The sequence below is a fragment of the Malus domestica genome, chromosome 17 (genome assembly GCF_042453785.1).
Source record: "Malus domestica chromosome 17, GDT2T_hap1".
NCBI classification, from domain to species: Eukaryota; Viridiplantae; Streptophyta; class Magnoliopsida; order Rosales; family Rosaceae; genus Malus; species Malus domestica.
This window is the reverse complement of record NC_091677.1, coordinates 31,982,168-32,005,081: the sequence shown is the minus strand read 5'-3', so window position 1 is coordinate 32,005,081 and position 22,914 is coordinate 31,982,168. Positions and strand designations below refer to the sequence as shown.

Below are 22,914 nucleotides of genomic sequence, written 5' to 3'. Positions count from 1 at the left end.
GGAAGTCAATGTATCTACATATCATGTTACATGTGCATGGATGTTAATTTTATTTATTTGGAAAATGCTGCCTGTAAATGGCAAAATTTGGCTAAAATCTGGCAATTGGCCAATAAAATCACGTTTGATGTGACACTGTAACCAAAAACCAGTCCACATATCCTATTTATGAATACCATAACCAAAAACCTTGAGACTTGAATTAATGGCACTTCAAATATCAAATGTTCCAGCTAATTGCCATCAAGGGTCAAATGTTATACACCATCTCTAAATGAGATACTAAATTTTAAGTGGAACGCTACGCAATCAAATTTGAAGATACGAAGAAATTTCAATCGATATGTCAATTCTATTGTCAAATTAGGCATTTAAGAAAAGGTGGTGTCGATTAATTTTTTTTAAAATATTTTATTGTGTAGATCTTGTTAATCCACAAATTATAAATCTTGAAAATTTATTTTTATTTATTTATTTTTAAAAATAGGTCTTACAGATAATATTTATAACAAAGAAAATATATGGGCTAGAGGAAGAGAAAATCTGACATTGTCACATCAGCCATCAAATTAACATTTGACATTTATTTTTTGAAATCTCCATCGAAGATGCTCTGAGAAGTTAGCTTTCGAGTTTCAAGGCTTAATGGTTGTCCAACAAGATGCCATAACCTTCTTTGCAAGTGAGAATTTTGAGTTTAATAATAGCTTCAGTTTTGGAGAACTAGCCATTGTTCAACGAAAATCTTAAAAATCATGTCTAACTCGGGCCAGTTTTCTTCTTACGAAATCTCTCAAGCAAACGTGAGCTGCAAGCGTCGTTCTTCGTACCATTGTGAAAAAGGAATTCATAATGAACTCACCCTCCACGAGATTTGAAGCTATGATATTTCGCTTACAAGTTAAGATGACAATGACACAAAATCTTTAAACTAAAAAAAGAAGAAAAATGTGTTACAATTTTCCTGTTAGAATAGTTGGATAGGGACAGGTACATGGAAGATATATACACAGCAGACTCCTATTCCTACCTACAATATCAACTCTCGTACTCACTTCTAGCATACCACTCTGTTCAGAGTTCAAGCAAGCAACAACAAATCTAAGAACTGAAAAATCCAGATAGTTCCGGTGCAATGTATCAACAAGCGCAAAGGTGATCATCGTCTTCAAACTCGGAAACTCCTAACATAGCCAAAGCTAGGTGATTCTGCACCTCGCTTTTCGTTTGCTGTAACTGAGAATGACAATCAATGACCAGTCCACTCCCCAGAAAACTAGGCCTCTTCCTCTTGGAAACGATACATTCTTCTTCACCTTTAAGTATTGCCATTATCTCACAAATGCTCGGTCTTCGGGATTCTTCACTCGTTATGCAGGCAGCTGCAGCTTCAATCATCCGGGCTATTTGATTTGAATTTCTCGAAGTGCATTTTATATGTGGATCAAGCAGCTCCTCAATAGCTCCTTTCCCTTTACACAAGAGGGGCTTTGCCTGATTAAAAACGGAAGTTGACACGTGTGAGTTATAACTTATAGCAACCATACATCGTTCATATTTTAAACAAGAAGTTTTGGTGACTTGCTCTAAACACCATACAGAAAGTTTACAGAATGATTCAAGAAATTTGATTCTCAGAAAGTGATGTGGTTGGTAGACAAAACCCTTGCCAAGCAAAGTGTCTATCCAAGGGAGTAAGCAACCCGATTGAATGAATGAATGTTTTTAAAAAAGTTTATAATAAACTTCTAAGGAGACGTGGGTTAGGCCAATTAGCCAGGATAGTGTGTCTTCCCCTTACACATGTGTTTGAATCCCACTTCCTATAAATTAGATTAGAATAGAATATCGCTTTGTCATAGAAGAATAAGCTATTACAAGAAAAGAAACTATGTCAAGCATGAGAAGCAATCAAGGGCCCATCAATTCACCATCACATAGTAAAAAAAGAGCTAAAGGCACAAAAAGAAGATAGAAAGATGCACCTACCCATAGAACCAAGTTTTCTTCTCCTTGTGGCCTTCTTTCTTCAATCGGCTTCCTACCAGTTATCAATTCCAGCAAGACCACCCCAAAAGCATACACGTCAGTTTTATCGGATATTTTCCCGTGCTGGAAATACTCAGGAGCCAAGTAACTGCACATGCCATTTAAAAATTGTGCAATGAATAAAAAAAAATCTTCATGGAACAAGCAACAGGAAAAAAGTGTTTCTTTATGGTCAAGTTTCCTCAAGATCATACCCAAATGTTCCTTTGACAGTTTTGCAAAGGAAAGGGACGGAAGGTGCGGAAGTCCAAGTGGCTAATCCAAAATCACATAGCTGCAAGCAATGTCGATAAACCGCAGTCAATCAATCAAAAGATTCAATTTCAAACCAGAATGAAGTCCATAAAATTGCTCTCCATTTACCCTGGCAGTTTTCTTGGACGAAAGGAGAATGTTCGAGGGTTTGATATCTCTGTGAACAATACAGCGTTCAGTTCCATTATGCAGATATGCAATTGCCTCAGCAATTCCAATAGCAACCTTGTGCCTTACGAACCAAGGAAGTGTTGCAGAGCCCTTAACTCCCCTCTTTTTCTCTGTAAATGTGTATGTGCCATAAATCACTAAAAAACTCACCAAATTCAAATCAAATTCGAGTTCAAAAGACCGAAGCAAGAGAACTCACCATGTAAATGACACTCCAAGCTTCCCCCGGAGACATACTTATAAACCAAAAACAAACCCTCCTCTGGATCGATGCAAAATCCCGCAAGAGGTGTTACATTTGGGTGGTGAAGAGAGCAAGAAATCATCAGCTCTCTACAAAATGCCTTAGCAGACTCTTTATCTTCCTTGTCTAATCGCTTGATCGCCACAGCAGTTCTCAAAATCCCAACTCTGCCTCTAAACACACAGCTCAAAGCTCCTCTCCCTAAAACTCTACCTATCCAGAACAACAAATTCCATTACAATCTCATACAATAAAAGATCAAATTTTGATTCAAACAAAACAAACGCATTTGATTACCTTTCGAAAAATTACGAGTAGCTGCGAGAATTTCACCGTAGCTAAATCTGATCAGCGTGTGAGCCACTGGGGATATGCTCCTCTCCAACGACTCAAATCTCCTCCATTGCATCTCTTTAGCTTTGGATTCAGACAACCCATCTCCCAAATTCACCATTAGAACCGTTGCAGCGGCGGAGGAGCTCATGTTCATGGATTCCAGCTCGACCTGAGAGCAGAAGCTGAACCTGAAAGAGGAGTGAACCGATTGGGGATCGGCATTTGCCAACTCCGCCCCACACCCGCCGGACTCCGCCAGCAGCCACGCTTTGTTGTGCTCTAAATTTATCTTCTTGTTGTTGTTGCTGCTGTTGCCGCCATTGTTGCCGTCGTCATCAAATGGGGTCTTCTGGTTGGTCGTCCTCCGGCGAGGAGGTGGGAGAAAGCAGGCCAGACCAAGCTGCCTGAACATTTTCTTTACAAGGGTTTTGAGTCTGTGGTCATTGTAGTAATGGTGATGTATGGCTAAAGAGGAGGAAGTGTGTAGAGGAAGAGGAGGAGGAGCATTGGGTGGCTCTCTGGAGTAGGTGAAAGTGCCTGGGGAGTAACCCATTTTTTAAGCAGATCTCAATGAGTAAAAGCACACAATCCCAGAAACAAGAGAGAGACCCACAGAAAAGGTGAAAGCTGCTTTTGCTTGCAGGGTAGGAGAGAATTTCCAAATGAATGTGGGTGGACAGAGAGAGAGAGAGAGAGAGAGAGATGGAGTATCAGAGACAGCAATGTACTATAACAAATGGGTTTTTTGGATTAAAGAAAGGTTGGATTAGAGTGGGAGAAAGTGCAATCTGTGAAAAATATTTGGCAGGAGAGAGACCGACTGACTCAGAGGAGGAAGAAGGAGGGTGGGTGTTGTTAATTTTATATGGTTATGGGGTCGCTTGCTTACTTTTGGGATTGTTTTTTCCCTTTACCAAGAAAACTAATGGCAATTATTTTAAGTGGGGGGAGGGAAAGCGTGCGTTGATCCCATAAAAGAGAGAGATTCTTCCTGTTCACCCTAGTGTGGGACAGCCAGAATTAGAGGGGGGCTCGAAAAATCGAAAATCGAAAAAAATTGAAGCGAATTTTGAATTGAAATAAAAAAAAACCAAATCAAATGAAAATCAAATCGGAACTAAAAAAATCAAATTGACCATAAAATTATTGGTTCGGTTTGAGTTTTAGTGGTTCAAAAATTGAATGGATATGTAAATTAATATTTTATTTATTTTTGTTCAGCATTTCTTTTTTAAACGCAATTTCCAATTAACCATTAGCCTAGTTTCAATCCAAAACTAGTTAAACCAACTTGAAGCCCAAATATGTTGAAAGAAACGTAACTAAACAAGTAACCTCTATAAGATCAAAAGTTCGTGCATGTTAACACTTTCTCTTTTACTATTGAACCATCAATTTTTTTCTTGTTAACTACTATAAAATATGGTTTCGTTTAATTAGATTTTAACTAAACCTACAAAGTGAAATCGAACCAAACCAAGCTACTAGTGGCCCATTGGGTGTTTGGTTCGATTTGGTTTAGCAGGTTTGGCTTCCATTCAGTTTTGGACAATATAAAGATTTGAAGGATAAATAAATTTGAAAATATGTTTAAGAAGTGAACATTTTAGTTGGCTTGTAAGCCTTTTGATTATCTAAAAAGTAAGGACAGAAATTATGGTAATAATGGCTTGAAAGGGCCAATGAGTAGGGAATGATGAAATGATTTGTGAAATTTGTGTGTGTTAAGGGTGAAATGATTTGAGAATTAAAATTAAGAACAAATGAATAATGAATAAATAAATGATTCCAAAAAAGATTTTGCACATTGGTGACCTCCCAAATACCATCCAACAGCCGACGGCCCAACTTGAGAGCCCAAATTAGCTATAGGCTATATAGCCCAACTTCATCAGGGACTTGGGATTTGCCTACCACAACTTATTGATACATTAATGGCGCGTTTACTAATCCGTAATCATATTGAGAGGAATTAGATTGAGGAGGAATTGGATTGATGAGGAATTGAAATGAAGTGGAATCAGAATCAGATTCCTGTTAAAGTTGTTTACTATAATTGTCTGGAATCGGAATATGAATGATGTTGAGTTCATATAAGTTATTTACTAATTCACTTCAATCGGAATTAAAACTAATATGAGTACTAAATTGCCTTTACATAAATAAATTATTTTCATACTAATTAATTAAATTAAATTACACCCAACAAATCTCCTTGCTCGGTTCCCAATCACCCATAAACTCTTCATTTTTATTCTTTCTCGTAAACTCCGCACCGCCCTCATACCCCAAAACCATCTTCAGCGCCCTCATACCCCAAAACTACCTTTAGCTTCCCCCTCTTATTTTTCCGCTTCCCCCTCTTATTTTTCCATCTCTCTCCAACCACACAGCCGAATATACCCCACAACCACCATAGCAGTGGATCCACCACCACTGCAGCTTCAATTCCAGGTGTTAGAGTGTAGTGACCACCACTGCCGCTTCAATTCCAGATACCGAACGCGTCTCAAATCCTGGCACAAAATCATCCAGAATCATGATTAAGCTGGTGAACGAGCAAGGGAGTCGGCAGATTGGGCAAAGAGAGTCACAGGTACGAAGGGGGACGTAGAAGATGCGGGGGTAGTTTGGGTATAAAAGTTAGATTATTGGAAGAGCCTTCTCCCCGGAATCCAAATACCACCTCCATCTAGGGGATCCGATTCCGAGAGATTTAGGGATCCAATTCCTGATTTTAAGTGGACCCCATCTTGTTTTTTATTCCGGAAATGTTAGTAAACAGCTTGAATGCCTAGAAAAAATCCAATTCCGTTTCTTGCCATTCCATTCCGGTTTCGTAAACACGCCATAAGGGTTGATTTGGGATTGTGGTACATTAAAAAAAAAAAAAAAAAAAAGTTTATTAAAAAGTGTTTGGTAAAACAAAAAAAAAATGTTTTTTTTTTTAACTGCTATCAATTAAAGTAGAAAAGCAGAGGTAGTGTCTACCATGCTTCTAAAAAAAATGATTTTTTTCTTTCAAAACATTGTAATCAATGCTCATTTAATGAACTTTTCAAATGAAAAGTATACTCCCACATGTTTTACAAAATTACTATTTTTGTACCTACATTATTGTTTTTGACAATTATTATATCACATTAAATATTATTTTTTTAGTCATTTAACATATTCAAAGCAATTTATATAAAAATTTACCAAACACTCAGATACTATTGTTTTTTTTTAATTTTTATTAAAAACACTTTTACAAAAAAATGTTTACCAAACACTTAACAACTTTATTTTACAGCTGTATATTCTCACAGCAAAAACAGTCATCCGCCGCCACCGCCTTATCAGAATGGCGTCTTTGTCGTCTATCGAGTCCATCATCCTCAAACTCCACGAAATCGCCGCCGTCAAGTTCGGCAACTTCAAACTCAAATCCGGCATCTTCAAATTCAAATCTGGCATCTTCTCCCTAATCTACATAGACCTCCGCCTCATTGTATCATACCCCTCCCTCCTCAGCCAAATCTCCTAAATCCTAATCGCCAATGTCCCCTCCTCCACGCGCTACGACCTCATTTGTGGTGTGCCCTACACCGCCTCCCCATCGCCACGTGCATCAGCACGTGCCATGACCTTCACATGCTCATGCACCACAAGGAGGTCAAGGACTACGGAACCGCCAAGGCTATTGAAGGCATCTTTAAGCTCGAACAAGTTTGCCTCATAATCGAGGACTTGGTTACAAGCGACGCGTTGATTTTGGAGATGGCTGCGCCCTTACGCGCCGCAGGGCTGAAGGTCCAAGACATCGTCGTTTTCATCGATCGGGAGCAAGGAGGTAGGGAGAATTTGGAGGAGAACGAGATTCGATTGCACTCGCTGTTTCGCCTGAGCGAGATGGTGAAGGTGTTGAAGGAGAATGGGAAGATCGCGGAGGAGACACAGGGGATTGTTTTGAAGTTTTTTTAGGAGAATTGGAAGGTGGCGCCGCCGCCGCCGGTTGTTTCGACAAACGTGGAGAAAGTTAGGGTTAAGGGTTTGTTGTTTGAGGAGAGAGCGAAGGTGTCGAAGAATCCCACAAGGGAAACGGCTTTTCGAGGTGATAGTGTAGAAGCAGAGCAATCTATGTGTGGCTGCCGATGTTGGGACTGCCAAGGAGTTGCTCGACATTGTTGAGAATGTGAGATTTTCTTGGAATTTTTTAATTTTCCCTAAAAATTTATGAAAGCATCTGCTGATTTGAATTGTATCGTTTGAGACAAGAAGTTGACCTCTTTGATACACGTGGGCATTACCAAGAAGTTGGACTATGAACTGCCATGCAGGTTTGGAGATAGACGAATGTTACATCATACGGATGAGGCCAATTTTTATGACACGAATGAGATTTCCAAGTATACTTTGTAACTGTTAGATATTCGGTCAAAGATACAAAGATCAAGATCTAATGGTTAAACACCTCGAAGTATAGAATGGCGGACCATCATAGAATTTTTTAATACAGATTTGAACTAGGGAGTGGGGGATAAATGAATATCTATGATTGTGATGGTTACTGATGGTATACTCTATACATTTTAATGCAGGTTGGGCCGAAGATATGTTTACTGAAAACCCATGTCGATATATTGCCCGATTTAACTCCAGATTTTGGCTCTAAACTTCGCTCGGTATATCTCTAAACTTGTTTTTTTTTGCAATGTACAACTTGATATTAATTATGATTGATGACTACTGGTTCATATGGATTTTATAATTTCTTAATGGCATTGATATGAATATTGCTGCAGATTGAGATAGTAAATTTTTATCTATTCTTAATTTCTGCTTAAGTTTTAGTTAAATCAAGCAAAGCTTCTGGAAATTGTGAAGTTATAGCTGATATGTGCCTTGTCCAATTGAAGATTGCAGAGAAACATAATTTCCTAATTTTCGAAGATCACAAGTTTGCAGACATTGGTAACACAGTAACAATGCAGTATAAAGGGTGAGGTTTAGGCTCAGGCTCATTTTTTTCTTCTTCTTATTTTTCTTTCTATTAGTATCATTTCCCTTCCTTTAGCTTCTCGGTTCTTCTGTTTGTAGGGGTATATTCCATATACTCGACTGGGCTGATATTGTCAACTGTCATATAATCTCTGGTCCCCGGATAGTTGACAGACTAAAGTTGAAGGTTTATGCAACTTTGAACTGATGGATCTCTCTGCATTAATTTTGCTCAGATAATTCATTTTTCCTAACTGTTTACTGCTTTTGTACTTTCTCTCTCATAGGGTTTGCCACGTGGCAGGGGCCTATTGTTCCTTGCTGAAATGAGCTCAGCCGGTAACTTTGCAAAGGGAGATTACACAGTTACCGTGGTGAAGATTGCGGATGAGCATTCTGATTTTGTGATTGGCTTCATTTCAGTTAATCCAGCATCATGGCCAGGGGCACCTGTAAATCCAGTTTTCATCCAGGCAACTTCTGGAGTACAATTGGTGACTGGCAGTGATGCTCTTGGCCAGCAATATAACACTCCAAACTCTGTAAGTTTACTATATACTACACTACTTTCGTATCGGTTTGGCAACCATAACTTAAGAGATTTGATGTTCACACCATTCTTCGAGGGATCGCTCAAATGGGCTTTTATATCACTTGTCTATATTTCGACCTGCATTTCATATTACTCTACTATTTTATTAGCCAGCCTTGTGCCTGAAACAAATTTTATTCCAGGTCATCTATGATAGAGGTAGTGACATCATAATTGGGGGCCATAGAATCATAAAAGCCGCAAACCCTGCTGAGGTCGCTCGTGAATACCGTCGTCAAGGTTGGGATGCATACTTGGCTAAATGCAGCAACAACAGCTAAGATATTTGTATTAGGCTGGCTCCCCTGCTTCACTCATGTTTACATTATTTCTAATTAGCGAAAAGTGAGTGAATTATGATTCATATGAATGAATGTGTGGTTTTGTGAAACCAGAGGATATGAGGTTTAGGGTATTACTATCTTTTTGGTAGTTTGAATGGGGAGCCATTACATTCAGAAGAAAATAAGTAATATCGTCATTATCTGAAATTACATCTATCAGTTGACACAGCATAGATGGAATACGAAACTAGAGCAACTATGTCGCAAACATGTGTAAGTCTAAGTATTTCTAACCTACCTATTAAGCTTTCCATTTCCTCAAAAGTTCATCGTACACGTTTTCCTTCCTTGCTTGGAAGAGGTTCTGTTTCAGCTTTGACAAAGTTGAAAACTCTAACTTGATTCCTCTTGCAATCATATCATCCGCGTACTTGACTGCTTCCGGTACCCTATTCAGATCACATAGCCCTATGACCAACAAATTCCCGGTATCCTCCAAGCCAGAATGGTAATTCTCCATCATGCACTTCCAAACTTTTATAGCAAAGTACAGGTCCCCAGAATCCAGGAAAATCCTTACTGTTGTGTCACAATTAACGAGCTCTATAACACACTCATTTTTAACCATCTCAGTAAACAATGTCGAAGCTTCCTTTAACTTCCTATCCTTGATTAAAAACTTAAACACCGTGTTATATATTTGTGAATTCGGGAACGGCCCATCGTACACCATCTCGTCCAATATCCTTTTCGCTAAATCTACATTGCCATCATGACAATGTAAAGAAATCACCGCATTGTACATACTTGTATCAGGTCGGAATCCAATTCTCCCTATCATTGCTCGCCAAAAATTGTCAGCTCCCCTAGCATCGCCCTTATTGACACACTCATCGAGCGCAAGCCTGAAAAAATTGATCCCCGGATAACACCTCATATCTTTTAAGGTCTTAAAGAACTTCACCACCCGCGGATCCCATCAGGTCCCTTAAGCAAAGTATTCAAGAACAAATCATAAGCCAGCACATTGTTTGGATCCCAACCAATCTTAATCACCATCTTAGAAGAAAAAAGCATGCCTAGCACAATCTACGTTGCCTTCACTTTCCAAACCCTCCAACAAAATGGCATAAGTATCGGGGTTCGGCCTAATACTAACATTGGCAACACGCAAAAACTAAAAGGCATCAACGGCCTTGCCATCTATGCAGATTGCACTCAAAAGTGAATTCAAGGACAATGTCCCTAGGACAACCATACTGGCTTATACACTTAAAAGTCGAAATAGCTTCTTTGATATGATTGGCAACTGCGTAACTACTTAAAACAGAAGCAAAAGTGGCCAAAGATAGTAACCTTTCTTTTGTCATGGCACTGATGGCGTCCCACATTGCATCAAAGGAGCAATTCTTGCCCAAAAGATCAACAACCAAGTTCCAAGCATAGGGGTTGTGCAAGTCATTCAGCTAGCTATCGACCCACCGGAAGAACTTCACGGACGAGCCCGGGAACCCGTAGGACAGTTTGAGCACCTCTTCAACATCTTCTTGGGTCACTCTAACACCAGTCTCCTCTAACCGTTCCTCAACAGAAATAGTGTGGGTTTTCGCCAATATTTCGCAGAGAATCTTGATTTTAAGAGGCAGATATGGAGTGTCGAGGTACAAGGAGAAGGTTGGGCGTTTTGCTATTGGGGTTTGGGGATGTGGGTTCGCCGGCAAAAAAGATGCAGCTGAAGAATTGTTGGTTTTGTGAACAAGGGTTGGGGGATTGGGGATTATGTGAATTGGGTTGGAAGAAGATTGCAGTTTCTTAGAGGGTTGGCGTTTATGGTGATTTGGGTTTGGAGAAAAGGGATTGTGGGGAAGTGGGTAGCCATGGCGTCATTGATTGCTGGTTCTGGCCATATGAATATTTGTAAGAGGAACTCAAGGGAGAAAAATTTACAAAGCTTCGGGAACCTAGATTAGCATTTGAAAACAGACGCAGGTGGTGAAGCGGAGGATGGTATCCCTTCCTGTCGAAAAACCGATGGGAAGAAGGGAAGGAAAAAATCTCTTTGTATCGGATTCTCACGTGCGCAAATCAATTTTACCTTTGTACCTTTAGCGTTTGGGTGCTTTTAATTGGCCCTAACATAATTTAATCTATTTAATTTAAAATAAGGATTTCTCTTCGTTTGTAGGTGAGAAGTTTTAGATTCGATTATCGTTAAAGATGAATTTAAACAATATTATTGCTAGTCCATTGTGAAGTTAAGCTCACATTCCTTTAGTGTAAATAATATCATTTGTTAAAAATATATATAATAAAATAATCAAGGCTAGTTATTTATTGCCTTAGTTCTGTAAATAAATAGTCCGGCAATTGGTATTAACAATTATTTTTTAAACCCATTTTATCACTAGATCTTCAGTTAGCAACATCATGTGGTTACAAATGTAATGTAAGGAGACAACTAGCAATTGGTTAAATAATTGCATGTGAGGTGATGGAATTGGTTAAATAAGTGCTTGTGGAGAGATCTTCAGTTAGTTTTTTAACAAATTTCGTAAGGAGACGACTAGCAACATGTCGACGAAAGAGGGGAAGAACAATTAGCAAGTCAAATAAGTGCATTTAGCGCATTAAATGCAAAGTTACAATTTCAAAATAAAAGAAATTTAAGACTTAGAAAATGACCTATATAAGGAGGAGAACAACCCCTTAGAGGCGTAGAACAAAGTACGAGAGAAAATCATACTGTTCTAGCTAAGTGCTGTTTATAACTCTATTCTCCATTAATCTAAAGAAACTCAGTGGATGGAGCCTAATTTTGAGAATTGAACTACTTAAACTTTGTGTTATTTCCATACTTGTAGCAATGATCCTGTAATTTTTACTCAATTGGAGTAATGGTTCCTCAATTAAAAATCTATTATCATTGGTCCCTCAACTCATTAAAACATGTAACTATGGTCCCTCAACTAAAAATCTATTACCATTGGTCTCTCAACTTTAATCTAACTGGAGTAATGGTCCCTCAACTTTAATCCAATTGGAGCAATGATCCCTCAACTTTAATCCAATTGGAGCAATGATCCCTCAACTTTAACCTAATTGTAGCAATATTCCTTCCAATATAACTCATTTTGACAAAATTCTAATGAATTTGACGAAAATGACCATATGTACATATTTTGATGAGTTGTGGAACCAGTGGTAATGAATTTTTAGTTGAGGGATCATTGCTCCAATTTGATTAAAGTTGAGAGACTATTGTTACAATTTACTCTACAAATAATGATAAATGGTGAAAAAGTTAGTAATTTTGTAATACTACAGGGGCTAGGCTTGGAAACGACGGTGTCTTGGCCATTTTGGTTGATTGTTTCCTCCCATTTATGTTGTTTTGGGTTTCCGACTCCCTTTCCATCTTCTTCTTGGATCGGAAATAGTCGTAAGAAAAATTATAGGAATGATATCTCTTATCTATCTTTTATTTTTCTATGAATTTATCCACATTTTCAACTTTTAATATTAAGCAATTTGTCGTATTAATTTTCTTAGATATTAATTGTCATCTGCATTCTAATTTCGTTAAATTTCCTCTATTTTTAGTCTGAAATAACCCTAAACACATGCTTATTTTAGATGAAAAATTTAAAGAAGTTAGAGTGAAATCACAAAGTAATAATTTTAGAAAGTTGATATGACAACTCCTTTAAAATATTATTTTATATAACAAATTAAAAAGGGAACTGTTATTAGCACTCCAAAAAACTCATTCTATACTCCTCTCAATTGTATTTTTCTTTCTAATTGTAGAAAGTTTGGAGTGCCAAATGAAATTTTAGGAGTGCTAATAACAATTTCCATTAAAAAATGTAAAAGTTTAGGCGAAATTAGATTAATAGTCCCAGTGGTAATAGGGTAATTGGAAGATATCCCACGTGGTAAAAAAATTGGATTTAAACCTTTGTGGTAAAAATCTTTAGGATTATGAGTCCAAAATTACTCTCTCTGTTAACATTCCCCCCACATAGAGACTTTCGACTTGCCTCTTCTCTCTCTCTTTTTCTTTCTATCTCTCTAGCTCTTCATCTTCCCTTTGTTGTTCATGCCATTGTTGATGAATCCTCAGATGAGAATGAGCGGCAATAAGATTTCAGGTCAAATCCCTCCGAAGATTGGGCAGTTGAAAGTTGAAACAACTGCAGGTTCCGAGCCTGAGCAGGAACAACTTGACAGGTGATTCCAAAGAAAGGATTACTGAGTTTTGGCTGGTTCTGTTTTGGATGATGAATTACTGTCATTTGTTAGATGTTTGAGGGTCTGGGGTCATTGAGTAAGTTGACTTGGCACTATTAAGCAATACTTTCTACATCTGGTGGCTATGCAGATTCCTATGAAAATAACAAACAAGCAATCCAATTAAAGCTCCCACATAAGTAAGGATAACTAAAGTTTTCAATTTTACTTGGATTGGCTAGTGCTGCATAAAAATAAAAATAAATCTAGTCTCTTTGGTGGACAAAAGAGTTTTGAATGAAATCAAAGCATGAAGCAAAGGATTCATATCCTTGACTGAACGGATTTTATGTTTTTTTAATTTTTTTTTTTCTCTTTTGGTTATGAAGAAAGAATAGGTTAACGGAGAGTTTGCCTAAATGTTAATTTTGGGCTTAAATCCTAACGGACTTCACTACGAGAGTTTAAATCCGAATTTTTTCACCACGTGGGTTACATTTCGATTACCCTATCAGCACAGAGACCATTAATCCAAAAGTTCAATGGATCAAGTGTCTATCATTGATGGGCTTGGGCTCCTAAAAAATATTTTTAAAATTTCCCCCGAAATAAGTAAACAGAACCACCGTAACAGAAAACACGTTTCAGAACCCCTAGAAATTGAAGCAGAAGCTTCTTACACCTGTGGAAATGGCGGCTTCCGATTCCAATGTCCCTCAGCGCCGATCGCAGCCCTCAAACCAACCTCCACCACAAAACCCGACTCCGACTCCGGTTCAGCACAAAGTTACGGCTCAGCATCCGGCTTCTTCTGCTTCTCCATCAGCTTCTTCTTCCAAGAGTAAGTCCCACATCGTTCTACCTATAATTTTCTGTATATTTCACCCAAAAGATTATAGAAACTGTTATGTCTGGTTTTGGAGAACAAACTAGTTTTGTTGTGGTTTACCTTTCGTTCTGTATCTATTCGCGGTGATATGATATGCGACTTATTAATCATGAGGTGGGATATCGCCGCCGGGATTTAATTGAAAGAATCTCTTTGGGTGTGTGGATAAAAATTATGATTCCAATCAAAATTATAAATTGTGTAGCTCTAAGTGTTTTCTACTTTACTCTGATTTCATTTTTAATCTGAGAAATGAAATTTAGCTCACAATTCTGTAAAGTTCACGTTTTTTTTTTAATAATGGTTTTGAACTTGCAAAAGATTGGATCTTTGGTAGTTCTTATACATTTGAGTTCATATCGGCTTACCAGGTCACCTGACGCACAAAAATCAGCTGCATGAATATGCCCAGCGAGCAGGTATTTCGCCTCCTGTTTATCGGACTGTTAATGAAGGAATGATAAATAAACCAGTCTATAGGTCTGCTGTGTTGGTTGGTGGAGTTTGCTATACTTCACCCGACACATTTCCTGGGCGAAAAGCTGCTGAACAAGATGCAGCGAGACTTGCCATGATTAGTTTAACGGAGAAGATAAAGGATGAAGTTCCTCCTATTCCTAATATTCCTTCTGTTACTCCTGTTCATGAGGTTCAGTTTTCTATACTCAAAGTTTCTGTTTGGGTACAAATTTTTTGTTTTAACATACTATATGAATTGTCAAAAACTTGTTTTGTCAAATTAGCTTGCAACTCTTTTTTGGGGCATCATCACTATCTAAATGAAATTTTTGCTTGCTTGTTTTACACTTTGCGTTTACCATGCAATATAGAAAGGAATGGAAGATATTAAATTTCACTACATTCCATTGGTTATTTTCAGGATCTGATGTTGTGCAAGATCATCCTGAATGATTATAGAACGAAGAGGAATATTGAACCACCTACATACCACACTTTTCAGGGAAAAGCGAGGGTTCCATTTTTTGTATCTTCTTTGGTTTTCAATGGTGTGACTTATAAAGGGAAAGCTGCAAAAAGAAAGAAAGAGGCTGAACAGTTGGCGGCTCGTGCTGTTATTCAATCGCTTCTGGGTATTGTTTTTACTATTTTAATTATACATATTTGTTTAAAGTAATTTAAAACTTATTTGTGAGTTAATGTGGTGCATGCACTTATTTTCTTGTGGCTGACTAATTGAAGATAAATTCAGGTGACTCTGAATCAGCGCCCATTATGTTGGAGATCCTTAGGTCTAAAAACAAACTTGCACATAAGAGTAAGGAGCCAGACTGTTCTCATGCCAGTCTTGCTACTTCAGCAGTAAACGCAGGTCAAAGTTATGGAATCTCAACTGACACTCCAATAGCTGCTGCACCTGAGGCATCTTTGGGAATGCATCCTCCACACCATGAATTTATCAAACGGAAGCAAGAGGAACCAGCTTCTCAAGCAACCCCCCAGCTTCCCATAACTTCGTTGGCTGCTGCTCCAACTTCTTTGTCTACTGCCCCAACTTCCTTGGTTGCTGCTCCAACTTCCTTGCCCCCTGCTCCAACTTCTTTGGGCGTCTCTCCAACTTCTTGTGCTGTTCTTCCAGCTTTCAAAAAGCGGCGTAAGAACATGAAGGCTGAAAAGAACTTGCAGAATAGTGCCCAGTAAGTTATATCTTATTGTTATTTTTTTATTTCTCTTTTTTTTTGTTTATGTTTTGACCTGTGCTTTCAGTCACAATAATAACTTAACATTTTTTATATTCTCATGAAGACTAAATAATCCTCTGAGCAATATGAAACTTCCTATTGCTGGAGTATATGTATGCACATGTTGCTTTTCGATTTGAAGAATTTTGGGTATAAGGCAAAATTTTCCTTTGCTTTTGTTTTCCACAGTACCATGTTTAGGGTTTTTTGTATTCCTTAATTTGCCATGCTGAGTAGTCATAAGCTAATATATCTGCTAGATCGTTTTGTTTTCCGACTTTTCACAACAACAACAACAACAACAAAGCCTTTTCCCACTAAGTGGGGTCGGCTATATGAATCCTAGAACGCCATTGCGCTCGGTTTTGTGTCATGTCCTCCGTTAGATCCAAGTACTCTAAATCTTTTCTTAGAGTCTCTTCCAAAGTTTTCCTAGGTCTTCCTCTACCCCTTCGGCCCTGAACCTCTGTCCCGTAGTCACATCTTCGAACCAGAGCGTCAGTCGGCCTTCTTTGCACATGTCCAAATCACCGGAGCCGATTTTCTCTCATCTTTCCTACAATTTCGGCTACTCCTACTTTACCTCGGATATCCTCATTCCCAATCTTATCCTTTCTCGTGTGCCCACACATCCCACGAAGCATCCTCATCTCCGCTACACCCATTTTGTGTACGTGTTGATGCTTCACCGCCCAACATTCTGTGCCATAAAACATCGCTGGCCTTATTGCCGTCCTATAAAATTTTCTCTTGAGCTTCAGTGGCCTACGACGGTCACACAACACGCCGGATGCACTCTTACACTTCATCCATCCAGCTCGTATTCTATGGTTGAGATCTCCATCTAATTCTCCGTTCTCTTGCAAGATAGATCCTAGGTAGCGAAAACGGTCGCTTTTTGTGATCTTCGCTAGATTGCTCCGGTCATTAGTGTGGATAAGTATATAAATGGATAGAGATAGGAAAGCAAACACAAGATGTACGTGGTTCACCCAGATTGGCTACGTCCACGGAATAGAAGAGTTCTCATTAATTGTGAAGGGTTTACACAAGTACATAGGTTCAAGCTCTCCTTTAGTGAGTACAAGTGAATGATTTAGTACAAATGACATTAGGAAATATTGTGGGAGAATGATCTCGTAATCACGAAACTTCTAAGTATCGGAGTGTGGTGTCGTCTTGACTTGCCTTATCTGTCTCATAGGTAGATGTGGCATCTTCTCTGGAAGTACTCTTCCTCCATCCAGGGGTGGTATCTTTAACTGGTGGAGATGCACAAGGTAATGTATCAATTTCACTTGAAGCTTACTTGTAGTTTCAGGCTTGGTCAAGCGCGATACAAACCATGTAGTAGGAGTCCCCCAACTCGCCGAGCTAGGGGGTCTGCTGAAAGAGGTGACAGACAAGGTAAGCAATCAGAGCTCCGACTGATTGTTCACCTTCTCCCCATCTTGCAGCAGCATGAAGGATAAAGAGAAGAAAAATGAGAAGAGATGATATGAGATACTTTTGCTTTTGAAGAAGTAACTTTCCACAGGCTTATTCTTGAACTGAGCTGGAGGGTTTTCTGGTTTCCTCCAGAGTATAAGGCCGACTGAAGAATTTGAGGGTCAAAACAAGTCCATCAAATCTAGAGTACGTTCCACCCTGCTGATATAGGATACTTTTGCTTTTGACAGAGTAATGGATGTATCGGCACGTGTGCTGTTACGCTTGTCTCCACATGCTTCCTTGTATCCTTCGCACTTGCCCTATCTGTTCCTCAAGCAGATGCGTAATCTTCCCTGGAAACATAACATGTTGAAGATGAGTACTCGAGAGCAATGCCAGGTAAGTAATCAGGTAAGGGGTTCCAGGCAGTCAGTTCCTGGCTGGAAGCTTGATTCCAAGTGCTGACTGATTGCTCTCTTTCTCCTTGTCTTGCAGGTAAAAACAAGGCCAAAGGAAAAGACAGGAAAAAAGCATGATATGGGATACTCTTGCTTTTAACCCTGATGATATGAGATTCTTGCTCTAGTATAGCTTGTTTGCAGAGGTATTATCGGGGGGAAAGAAAGCTGAATATTTCGAAAGGCTTCGTTGGGAGTGCCCTCTTAGATATGATGAAGGGTTGAGCATTTTTGCAGGTCTGCCTGTCCGTTGGGGATGGAGGTCGACATATATAGGAGTCTCCCTAACAACAAGTAGTAATGCTATTCCTTTACCCTGCTTGGTCATAGCACGGTAGTGGGAGCTGCCAGTTTCACATGTTTTAACTCTGTCAGAGCACTTTGAAAAAGTGGTCTGTGGTATCTGACTCTCGAGATTCGGAAAACGATGCCTCTTCGATTTTTGAGAAAGCAATCATGCTGGGGGTCTGGCTCTCGAAATTCGGAGAGCAGTGTCTCTTCGATTTTTGAGGAAGTAATCATGTTGGGAGTCTGGCTCTTGAGATTCGGAGGGCGGTGCCTCTTCGATTTTGGAGCAAGCAATCCTGTTGGGAGTGTTGTCTCGAATGTGAGTAAAGGTTGGGCATGTTTGCTAGTCTACCTTGCCACGAAGCACAAAGGTTGACACACAGGGACTTTCCAATTATCCAGCAATGGTACTGTTCCTTTACCCTCTCTTCGCTTTTGAGAAAGTAGTCATGTTGGGAGTCTGGCTCTCGAGATTCGGAGGACGGTGCCTCTTCGATTTTGGAGCAAGCAATCTTATTGGGAGTGTTTTCTCGAATGTGAGTAAAGGTTGGGCATGTTTGCTAGTCTACCTTGCCACGAAGCACAGAGGTTGACACACAGGGACTTTCCAATTATCCAGCAGTGGTACTGTTCCTTTACCCTTATGGGTAATAATATGGTAGCTAGACCTTCAAAATTTATGTGTCTAAACTTTGTTAGTGCTGTTTCTTTGCTATTCTTTTACCTTTCTTGGTCAGAGCGATGTAGTGGGAGCTGCAAGCTTCACGTGCTCAACTTTGGCAGAGAACTTTGGCAAAGTTATCTGTGGTACCCATGAGCTATTGTTGCGTGTGACAGGTGCTGACAAGGCTAGAAAAGTAGGTGCCTCTTCGATTTCTGAGATCGGCCCTCGTGGTCTCTGAGCAGCCCAGCTTTTGAGAAAGCGAGTGCCTCTTCGATTGATTCGGAGAACGATGCCTCATCGACTTTTGAGAAAGCAATCATGCTGGGGGTCTGGCTCTCGAAGATTCGGGAAGCAGTGTCTCTTCGATTTTTGAGAAAGTAATCATGTTGGGAGTCTGGCTCTCGAGATTCGGAGGGCGGTGCCTCTTCGATTTTGGAGCAAGCAATCTTGTTGGGAGTGTTTTCTCGAATGTGAGTAAAGGTTGGGCATGTTTGCTAGTCTACCTTGCCACGAAGCACAGAGGTTTGACACACAGGGACTTTCCAATTATCCAGCAATGGTACTGTTCCTTTACCCTCTCTTCGATTTTTAAGAAAGTAGTCATGTTGGGAGTCTGGCTCTCGAGATTTGGAGGACGGTGCCTCTTCGATTTTGGAGCAAGCAATCTTATTGGGAGTGTTTTCTCGAATGTGAGTAAAGGTTGGGCATGTTTGCTAGTCTACCTTGCCACGAAGCACAGAGGTTGACACACAGGGACTTTCCAATTATCCAGCAGTGGTACTGTTCCTTTACCCTTGTGGGTAATAATATGGTAGCTAGACCTTCAAAATTTATGGGTCTAAACTTTGTTAGTGTTGTTTCTTTGCTATTCTTTTACCCTTCTTGGTCAGAGCGATGTAGTGGGAGCTGCAAGCTTCACGTGCTCAACTTTGGCAGAGAACTTTGGCAAAGTTATCTGTGGTACCCGTGAGCTATTGTTGCGTGTGGGAAGTGGGTGATTGAACAGTAAGATTCATGTGTTTTCTACTTCCCCAGAAGTCTTCGACAGAATGCCCATAATTTCCGCAAAGCTGAGTGTGCGTGTGACAGGTGCTGACAAGGCTGGAAAAGTAGGTGCCTCTTCGATTTCTGAGATCGGCCCTCGTGGTCTCTGGGGAGCCCAGCTTTTGAGAAAGCGAGCGCCTCTTCGATTTCTGAGATCGGCCTTCGTGGTCTTTGAGCAGCCCAACTTTTGAGAAAGCAAACGCCTCTTCGATTTCTGAGATCAACCCTCGTGATCTCTAAGCAGCCCAACTTTTGAGAAAGCAAACGCCTCTTCGATTTCTGAGCAGGCGCCTCTTCGATTTCTGAGCAGGCGCCTCTTCGATTTCTGAAGCTCCGTCGAGTGCAGATTTTTATAGGGGCTGGCATTAAGTTTCAAAGCACACTTGAATCTCCACCAGTAGAAGCTTCATTCTTGCACTTCTAAGATCTTGATTTGTCCGACCTCTTCTCTCTTCAACACCTTTGAAAATGTCTAGCCCCTCTGACCGTCGTTTTGACTTGAACCTTGTTGAAGAGGCAGCCCCGCCTTCTCCAGACAACATATGGCGCCCATCCTTCGTCTCCCTTACTGGTCCTCTTACCGTTGGGGATTCCGTGATGAAGAATGATATGACCGCTGCGGTGGTGGCCAGGAACCTTCTCACTCCCAAAGATAACAGACTACTTTCCAAACGGTCTGATGAGTTAGCTGTTAAGGATTCGCTGGCTCTCAGTGTTCAGTGTGCAGGTTCTGTGTCTAATATGGCCCAACGCCTATTTGCTCGAACCCGCCAAGTTGAGTCATTGGCGGCTGAAGTGATGAGTCTCAAACAGGAGATTAGGGGGCTCAAGCATGAGAATAAACAGTTGCACCGGCTCGCACATGACTATGCTACAAACATGAAGAGGAAGCTTGACCAGATGAAGGAAACTGATGGTCAGGTTTTACTTGATCATCAGAGATTTGTGGGTTTGTTTCAAAGGCATTTATTGCCTTCGTCTTCTGGGGCTGTACCGCATAATGAAGCTCCGAATGATCAACCTCTGATGCCTCCTCCTTCTAGGGTTCTGTCCAGTACTGAGGCTCCAAATGATCCCCCTCCGGTGCCTTCTCTTTCTGAGGCTCTACCGACTGCTGAGACTTCTCCTAAGCAATCTTTGTGAAGGCTCCCTCTTGTGTGTTTATTTTGACTCATGCATATGTACATATTTGTAGCTTATCGGGGAGTTTTCCGACTTTTCACAGTTGCTTAAAATTAGTACGTGCATATGGAAAAGTAATCAACCATAAGATGTACTTGATTGAGCAGGGAAATATACTATGAAATTAGTTGCCACTCGGTGGAATTTGTTTTTCTCCATTCTACATATTGCGTTCGAATCTTGTTCCTCTCTTGGATTCTTATAGAGGTGAAGGGGTAACAATGGGTTTCCTTTAGTATATCAATCATCCATAAAAAGGTTCTCAATCTTCAACTTGATTTAAAATCGAAACAAAAACTTGTTTGTGACTCTGTAGTAGTTTCTCGGTTTCTAGGTGAGGGGAGGGTATATGTATGTGTACCATGAATTCCTGTGAAGTTATATAAGGTATAATAACTCCTGTTTGGCCTTCGTATATAAAGTATAGTAAATCCGATTTGCGAAAGCTGTGTGTCTAATTGTTGCATTTTAATCTGTATTCGCCGCTAGCTTAATTGAAGTTTATTCTAAAAACTGCAGGTTGCCAGTTGGTACGCTGAACGTGAATCAACCAGCATCTTGTTCAGTGTCGCAATGAATACGATAACCGCATGGTATTCGTTGCAAGGTGTAGGTCAGGCTCTTATGTATTTAGATTTTGTTGGACATTTTGACTGCTGCTGCAAGATAACACATTGCGGTCGCGTGCTAGGAAATTGGAAATGGTTCAACTCCGACCTATGTTTCTCTCTCTTTGTGTGGACTTTACAAAGTTTACATTGCTATCGACGGCTTATATCTTTTGCCATCAATTACAAAATACCAATTGCCAAGTTTTTTTTGGCAATATGGCCAACGAAAACTTGCAAAGTCGTTCCCTTCTCGATAAAAAGGTTTTTAGCAACGGGAAGTGTTTTCCGCACTCATTTGTTACATATGCACTTTGTTTGTAATAAAACAGAAAAAGGATTCGAAATCAGACTGTTGCGTGGAAGTTTTATAAACTCTTTACTTCGATTGACATTACGCAAAGGATGTATACTTTTCTGTAAGAGTCTTTGCGCGACGAGTGTTATTTTTGGTCGCGCAATCCCTTCTTGAGCGACGAACTTCAAGATCCTTCGTGCAAGGAATTTTTTTTTTTTTACTAGTGTGTTTAAATGATCAAGGATTGATGTACAAGAAAGGTTTTGGCTACAGTCTTGCCAAAAACATTTTGGTTGTCGAGTGTTTGTACAAATATCCTAGGTAGTGGGTGTACGACCAAGAACATATCACATGATGAAAATTGAAATCTCAATCTTCGCAAAAGTCTACCAAGAACGAGTAGTGATCATTCCGAGAGGAAAACTACGAAGTATCAAATATTGTTAGAATTTAATAGAAGGATAATACTTGCATCCTCTCATGCGGAAAGTTCGCATATCCTACTCTTTACGAATAAGGTACCTACACCATATAAAATTTATAGATGGAATTGTTCAATTTCTTCATCTTCATTTGAAGATCACTCTTACAAAAAATCATTTGAAATGGAGATCGTTTAGTCATCCAAATGTTTGCTATATTCACAATGAACCGTCTATTTATTGATACATTTTGATAGCCAGACAACCTCTTATTTGAATATTTTTTTAATGATGATCTTCAAATAAAGAAAAAAAAATTGTGGGCCTCTGCTTCGTGTTTGGGCCCAATTTTGTATTTTGAAATTTTAACACTTCTCTTCTTTCTCTCATGCATGACTCATTTAATTTCTCATTTTCTCTTTAATTCGTGTCGTGTTCAGCTTAATTCACCGCCTCACTTTTTAATGTAGATAATATCGTGTGTATTTACGAACAAAATTCTCCTTTCCTCTTCACTTCATCGTAACGTTCACCTTAGCTACTATGAAAGATTTTAAAATCATCATTTCCCCATTTTTTATCGTCCGAACTAATACTCAAACGAATTGCTGCCCAATAAAATAATGGAAGTAAGTGGATCACTAAGCAGCTAAATTCTAAAAAAAATAAAAAATAAAAAATAAAAAAAAATCATTATTGGTTGTCCAAGACCATTTTTTGATAGACAAAATTATTATTTATTTGCTAAATAGAAAATGGGCGGAAAAAAACCATACCTATGCTCAA

The 22,914-nt window shown here is 39.5% G+C and overlaps 2 protein-coding genes and 2 pseudogenes across 2 annotated transcripts; 2 read left to right on the top strand and 2 right to left on the bottom strand.

Annotated features, from left to right (window-relative positions):
* Positions 1-913: 913 nt before the first annotated feature.
* Positions 914-3,964, bottom strand: LOC103441203 (probable serine/threonine-protein kinase PBL7). The gene is made up of 6 exons (XM_008379905.4): positions 3,017-3,964; positions 2,675-2,932; positions 2,413-2,585; positions 2,244-2,323; positions 1,990-2,137; positions 914-1,494 (listed from the first exon to the last, which is right to left on the bottom strand). Exons 1-6 carry the CDS (start codon positions 3,606-3,608, stop codon positions 1,141-1,143), a joined length of 1,605 nt encoding a protein of 534 aa, XP_008378127.2. The 5' UTR covers positions 3,609-3,964; the 3' UTR covers positions 914-1,140.
* A 2,437-nt stretch (positions 3,965-6,401) lies between these two features.
* Positions 6,402-8,911, top strand: LOC103426244 (uridine 5'-monophosphate synthase-like; annotated as a pseudogene).
* Positions 8,912-9,215: 304 nt separating this feature from the next.
* LOC103426245 (pentatricopeptide repeat-containing protein At1g77360, mitochondrial-like) lies at positions 9,216-11,311 on the bottom strand (annotated as a pseudogene).
* Positions 11,312-13,736: 2,425 nt separating this feature from the next.
* On the top strand, positions 13,737-21,805 carry LOC114822701 (double-stranded RNA-binding protein 4-like). The gene is made up of 5 exons (XM_029097672.2): positions 13,737-13,985; positions 14,405-14,682; positions 14,914-15,124; positions 15,244-15,688; positions 21,320-21,805. Exons 1-5 carry the CDS (start codon positions 13,835-13,837, stop codon positions 21,375-21,377), a joined length of 1,143 nt encoding a protein of 380 aa, XP_028953505.1. The 5' UTR covers positions 13,737-13,834; the 3' UTR covers positions 21,378-21,805.
* The last annotated feature ends 1,109 nt before the right edge of the window (positions 21,806-22,914 follow it).